Raw genomic sequence first — 6,528 nt, 5'->3', positions numbered from 1 at the left:
GCCCACTCCGGCCACCGGACGTCCGATCCGAACCGTCCAAAAATTAAAAAAAAAAAAAACGAGTGGGCTTACGCGAGAATTAACGGCATCCGACGTGTGTAAGTGCTCGATCCGAACTTCAACAAATTAGATGATCCGAGCCATTAAAAATGGAAATTCGGATCGAGCACTTACACACGTCGGATGCCGTTAATTCTCGCGTAGGCCCACTCGGTTTTTTTTTAAAAAAATTTTGGGCGGTTCGGATCGGACGTCCGGTGGCCGGAGTGAGCCCGACGAGCGTGCGGTTGGCGGTGCGGTGGGATTCCCTTTGGTGGGTGTATCATTCTCCCGTAGGAAATGGCCGGTTACGAGGACGTGCATGTGCTTGAATTTGTAGTAGGAGTATCATTCAACACGTTATGCATACGTACACGTGACGTGGGTTCTTAGTGTCTAGTCACTAGTGTGTACTGTCTGGTTTGGTTCTTGTAGAGAAATGATTTGTTATCAACATAAAAAACAAAAATGCTAAGCGCAAAATCAAATTGTGCGTCTAATTCTGTCCGTCAAGATATTTTTGGACGGTCTAGATTTTTAAAAAAACTCTACCAGAGAAAAGTCTATCTTGTTGGAAATATGCTTTGAATTTAGGATGGTCATAATGATATTTGACTTCTTAAAAGATTTGTTTTCTTGTTGGTTTAAACTTTGGATGCAAGAAATTTTGTTTGGGCAAGTATTAGTTTTAGAAAGGATTCTGTGGCTATAAATATATAGCCTTATTCTCTTCATTAGATTTTGGACTTCTTGAGTGAATTCTTTTGGAAAAGCTTTTAGGGAGTCTCTTATGTTGAAGATTAGATATTAGGGTTTTGGTTTATACTTTATTGGGTTCAACCTAGGGTTTTAGTATCCCTATCGGGCTCCGCCAGAGATTTGTCTCTAGATATCTGTAATTAGCTGTTTCAACGAGAGTTATGAGTATAGCCGGTTCTGTGTGTTATCTTTCCATTTATAGTAGATCTTCTTACTCTTCTCTCGTGGACGTACCCAGTTTGGAGAACCACGTAAATCTTGTGTTCTTAATTTTCGCTTGTTATTTTGTTTATATTCTTAATTTTATTTTCGGCACAACGATCTATAGGAAGACTCTTAGCGCACCATTGAATGAGTTTGCACAGAAGACATTCGTGGAGCGGTATAAAATCCAAATGTGACTCCCGATGAAGCAAGGTGGCTAAATGTTGGAGTGCTATATTGGATGGCTCATTGTCGATGAAGTTGACTCGTCGGGGAGCATGGTGCTGGTGAATGAGCACGTTAGCTCTCAATGGAGTTCTCGTCGGGGAGCATGGTGCCGGTGACTGCACGTTGGCTCTCAATTGAGATGACTCTGAATTGATTGAGTGGGTGCAGAATAAGCTCAGTTTGGAAGATCGGGTTGAGAGTATTAGATCAGAATCAAGGGGGAGCTTGGATGCAGAGACAGGTTAAGGCCCAATGTTTAGTTCACACATGAGGGAGAGATTCGTTAGAACATGTGTGAACGTTGAGTCCCACATTGGATAAACATAAAAAGAGTTGGACCTTAATATATAATTGGATGACTCACCACTTACAAGGCTTAGCCTTTTAAGTGGATATGGGTCATTCAGTGTATATTGAGCCTAAGTAGTGTGGTGGACTCTTTCCCGTTACTCCCACACAAATTGGACCTGAGCACGCAGTGGCGAGTCGATGCATCAGACAAACTCTCAACATATCTTTTCTGGAAAAAAAATTGTGCAAATCATGGCAGTTTATTACAACAATGGAAGGATAGAGATTGGTTGTGTATTGTGCTTTACACATCGGTTGTGTATGTAGCACTTACGCAAAAATGGTACTCATACATACATGTATGTAAAAAATTGTGTTTAAATTATTATGTGTGTAGTATTGTTGATCAACAGATTTATAAGGAGCTATTGATCAATTTGGTGTGAATAGTTTTGTGAAGATGTGTCATTCACTACAAGAAAAAGGGGCATATCCGGCACTTTATTTTCGGCATTTGTTTAAGGCCGCCGCTATTCGCAGCCCTCTATTTACTCCCGTAGGCCACTAAATTTCGGTAAATGATTGTTTAAAATCATAAATAACATTTCGGTAAATTGTTGTTGAAAACAAGATTATATTTCGGTAACTACATGTCGAAAATATGTTCAATTTTCGGTAAACAACTGCCGAACATGCATTTTCGGTAAACATCTGTTGAAAAAAATATTATATTTCTGTAATTGGACGCTGAAAATATATCCCAATTTCGGTAACTAACTATCGAGTATAATTGAGAATTTTTAACGGGCTATAGGAGTAAATAGAGAGCTGCGAATAGCAGCGCCCTTGTTTAAAACCCCGGTAAAAGTCTAAAAGTTACTGTAGCGGAGAAGATACACTTATCCCCCTTTTATATCTAAAGCTCCCAACCAGAATAGAGCAGTGCTATGTGCACAGCAGCTTATACACAGCAGCTGTGCACAGATGCCATTTTCTCCCGGCTCGGGTCGGACAAAGATGATCGGAGCCGCTCATTTTGTTCTAAATATGTCGTTTAAGGTCTTTGTAAAAAATGAGCTTCGTTCGATATCGTTAGAGGCGTTAACAAAACACCCAAAATCACTACAGAATTTAGGCATATATTCTGTAGTGATTTTGGGTGTTTTGTTAACGCCTCTAACGATACCGAACGAAGCTCATATTTTACAGAGACCTTAAACGACATATTTAGAACAAAATGAGCGGCTCCGATCATCTTTGTGCGACCCGAGCCGGGAGAAAATGGCATCTGTGCACAGCTGCTGTGTATAAGTTGCTGTGCACATAGCTTTTCTGACCAGAATAAAAGAAACTCCTCACGATCTAGGGTTCCCGGTTCCCTCCTCTTCGTCGGTTCGCCTCCTCTCGATCTGCAGCTCCTTCCTCTTGGTACGTTCTCTCTCTCTCTCTCTCTCTCTCGCGGTATCTACATCTACATCTACATCTCTCTTTGGTATTTATGTGACGGAGTTGGGGCTTTGGGTTGGGGTCATAGGGCTTCAACTACGGTTGGGTTCAGAGGGAGGGGATCGGGTTAGGGGTGGGGAAGGGGATGTGGGTTGAGAAGATTTAGGGTTGTCGATAAAAAAAATAAGATAAAATTTGGGGATTGTGGTTAGGGGTTGGAGAAGTTAGGATTTGTGGTTATGGATTGGACAGATTTAGGGATTTTTGGTTTTATTGTGGTTAAATCTGGGGCTTTTATAGACATTGATTAATGGTTTTACACTCGACATCGGAGCTTTTAAATAAGGCCACTAGATTTCCTGTTTGCTTTCGTACGCTGGGTTTAGATTGTGCAACTAAGCTGTTGCTTCATGTTCTTATTAATCTGACACCAATTGATTACTGTGGGGTTAAGTTCATGAGTAAATTGTAGGTTCAGGTCTAATCAGATATACAGGCCGAGGGTATGGAGAGGCTAGAGTTGATTTGCACTTCGTTTGTTATGGCCTTGACTTTTCTGGTTGATAATCCATATTGAGGGCTGTGAATATTAACTCGAGAATGCTGTTTTGAGGAGAAGTTGAAGAAAACATAGAGTAAACAAGGAAAAGGCTAACCCTTGCAAGAGCTAAGCAAAACACTCAAACAAAATATCGAGTTTTTTGGAGGTCAACTCAATAAATTTAAAAATTATGTCAGTTTTTATTGGCCGATATATATTTCATATTCCCACTAGGACTCATGTTCCCTCTAGGACTTTGGCTCACAAATCGCAAGCGAATAGTCCTTGCTAGAGGTGAACATTGTAAACCTTCTGAATACCAAGGAAGGACTTGAAAACTTAACTTGCCCCCTATCACAACTTGAGGCGACCCCCATAACCTTGTCCTACCGAACTGGAAACTACTGAAATACCTATGGCCCTTGGAAACTGCTAATGAATAATGTTAAAATCTGTCCAACAGCCTCCTATAGCATCATACTTAGATTTAAGTTAATGATACTAAAAGTAGGATTGACCCTTCCTTTTGACCACAAAGGCTTCTTGATTACCGTAGAATGCATGGTCTCTCTCTTAGTCTCCTAAAGCCTAATAGATATTGATGACTATTCGATTGATGTGACATCAATATAACATTTTACTTTCAGATGAATATGTAGCCCGTAATGATTTGGTCCTTGCCCTACCAGATAGGATCGAAGCCATACCAGATGGGACTGCAGCTACACCCAAACAAACCAGTGGCTGGTCAGGTTCAGCTTCTTGTGCAGAAATCAAGTTTGATTCAGGTGATTAGTTGACTTAGTCTTCCTACAACCTGATTTTTTATACAATAAATTTTTTTTTTTGCTCGGAGACTCTTACTTTTGTGGTTAAATTAAAAGTTGTTGGTTCATTTGGATCATAGATAGACAGATGGACGGTTTGACAATGAGTACTTCCAGCAAGCAGAAGAGTCCAGCCAACTGATTATTGTGTCTTGATGGATTTTGTATGGATTAATTAGGGTCTGTTGTTCATGTTTTAGCATATGACTCAACTCTTAAATGCTCAACGTGTGCAGGGTCATTCCTAAAGCGTCCCTCTTGAGGTATCAATAATGTTCTGATCTGTAACTTTGTTTCCAATGTTAGTATGTCTCAAGTAAATGATGTTATTTCCTCATTGATAGAATTGGAGTTGTTATTATGATCGCATTATTTTTTCGATCAAAAGGTGGTCATGAAGCTACTCTCATATGAGGTTAATTTGATTCTTGGTGATATTCTCAACTTTGATTGTTTCTATTAGTTGCTTGTTGGGTGGTCTAATTCTTCAAAAGAATGACTTAAAAAATACTTTCCAGGGTACCTTTTAATTGTTGTCCTAGTTCTCCATCCGATGGAAGTGCTTCATTAGCCCTTGTTGCATGAGAGTACGTAAAGCTGAAATGGCTAGAGAAGCTGATGCTTTTATTGCTCATCCGGGTAATTAACTAGACATCTTTGTTCTCTCGTGGAGAAAGTATAGTTGCATGCATTTCGTATACTTATATTAGTGAATTTAAATAGGGATTTTTAGGTGGATATGGAACTGTGGAAGAGGTTCTAGAGATGATAACATGGTCACAACTTGGAATTCGTAAGGAACTGGTGACCCATCAATCTACATTTAGAAAATATTTAATCTAAGGGTATTTTTTTCCTTCTAGTTTTGTAAATGTGTAATCCTCTTGCAGATTCGTCTGCTAAATGTTGATGGGTACTACCACTCTTTGCTTGCATTATTTGACAATGGTGTTGAAGAAGGTTTCATCAAGCCAAATGCTCGACACATCATCCTTTTCGCGTCAACTGCACAATAAAGATGGAGGTATTGGTCCCACTTCACTGTCAAGATGATTTTATGTTCATTTTTTCCTGTTTTTCTTCGTTTGTCAATGGAAGGAAGCAATTTCTGTTGAAGCAGACACAAAATCATGTTTGGCTGTAATAGAAACAACTCCACCTGCTTTCTTTATCAACAATTTTTTATTCTCTGTGTTGAAGCTACTGTTGCTATTATTTTAGTTGAATTGTTGATCTTACGTGATACGATGGTATAGTTTCTATTTTGTGTTGTCACCCTTGAGAGTTGAGACTTCCTTTCAAATAGCACAGCAATGTTTGAGCTTGAGTTATTTCTTGTTTCCCTCTTCTTTTTGTTTTTTCCTTTTATAAGTGTGTTCTTTTTTGCTACAATGTTAACATGTCTTTTGGCATTATGTTATGTGCAGGTTATTTGATGACATTGAAAGACATCTTTCTACCGTGATGAAGGGAACTTCTTTTTCCTATTATGTTTGTGATTGGTTGCAAAATATTCCACTGATGTGGATGAGACAATGTAATATAAATTGTTAGAAATTTATGCATTTCATAGTTTTGATGGATTAGTAATGAATTTAGAAGCTTTAGATATCCTATTTTGTAATGTTTGTCAATCGTTGGTGTACAATAATTGCAAGTTTTTATTGTACAGAAATTCCCCATATTAATAGACCAAAAATTAAGAAAAAGAAATGCCCAGGATTTTTTTTACCCGGGAAAACTTTTCCCGGTGTTTTTGTAAAACAACGGTAATGTCTCGCCCGGATCGGAAAAGTTTGCCAGCCATGGAGGTATTTCTGGGGTTTTCATAAATGCCGGCAATAATGTTAAAAACGCTAGGAACTATTACCGGCGTTTTAATAAATGCCAATAACTATTCCCGACGCCAGCAGTTGCAGCGTTTACGATAAACGCTGGGAAGACTTTTGTTGGTGTTTATTTCACTTTTTCCGGCGTTTTATAAACGCCAGGAAAGCCGATATTTCTTGTAGTGATTAAAGTAATTACTACTACTACTTTAATTCAGAATTAATCTCGCGGATCTTACATTGGTTATAAGAGGAGACAGTCCATTTTCCGTGAGACACACCTGATTTTTGAATTCTAAATGTATATTACGAGCGTCATTCATTGCGTCAGTGATGTAGATGGAGCTACTTATCCATATACGAC

The 6,528-nt window shown here is 38.9% G+C and overlaps 1 protein-coding gene across 2 annotated transcripts; it reads left to right on the top strand.

Annotated features, from left to right (window-relative positions):
- The first annotated feature begins 2,859 nt into the window (after positions 1–2,859).
- Positions 2,860–5,946, top strand: LOC131316530 (cytokinin riboside 5'-monophosphate phosphoribohydrolase LOG8-like). Of its 2 annotated transcripts, none has more exons than XM_058345931.1 (5): positions 2,860–2,949; positions 4,156–4,974; positions 5,069–5,139; positions 5,226–5,359; positions 5,763–5,946. In XM_058345931.1, the coding sequence occupies exons 2-4, from the start codon at positions 4,917–4,919 to the stop codon at positions 5,349–5,351; spliced, it is 255 nt and encodes an 84-aa protein (XP_058201914.1). In that variant the 5' UTR covers positions 2,860–2,949; positions 4,156–4,916; the 3' UTR covers positions 5,352–5,359; positions 5,763–5,946. The 2 variants fall into 2 exon arrangements, with proteins under 2 accessions (XP_058201914.1, XP_058201915.1); XM_058345932.1 differs by lacking the exon at positions 2,860–2,949 and having other exon boundaries at positions 4,724–4,750; positions 4,854–4,974.
- The last annotated feature ends 582 nt before the right edge of the window (positions 5,947–6,528 follow it).

Source organism: Rhododendron vialii, chromosome 2a (genome assembly GCF_030253575.1).
Source record: "Rhododendron vialii isolate Sample 1 chromosome 2a, ASM3025357v1".
Taxonomy (NCBI): Eukaryota; Viridiplantae; Streptophyta; class Magnoliopsida; order Ericales; family Ericaceae; genus Rhododendron; species Rhododendron vialii.
Note: the sequence above shows the minus strand (reverse complement) of the source record. Positions and strands in the feature narration are given on the sequence as shown.

What these genes read in the sequence shown, in the direction of transcription:
- LOC131316530 (XM_058345931.1), top strand. Translation starts at nt 4,917, where the DNA reads ATGAGAGTACGTAAAGCTGAAATGGCTAGAGAAGCTGATGCTTTTATT. An exon ending in TGCTTTTATTGCTCATCCGG is followed by an intron (nt 4,975 to 5,068) that starts GTAATTAACTAG and finishes AGGGATTTTTAG; the next exon opens with GTGGATATGGAACTGTGGAA. An exon ending in TTGGAATTCGTAAGGAACTG is followed by an intron (nt 5,140 to 5,225) that starts GTGACCCATCAA and finishes ATCCTCTTGCAG; the next exon opens with ATTCGTCTGCTAAATGTTGA.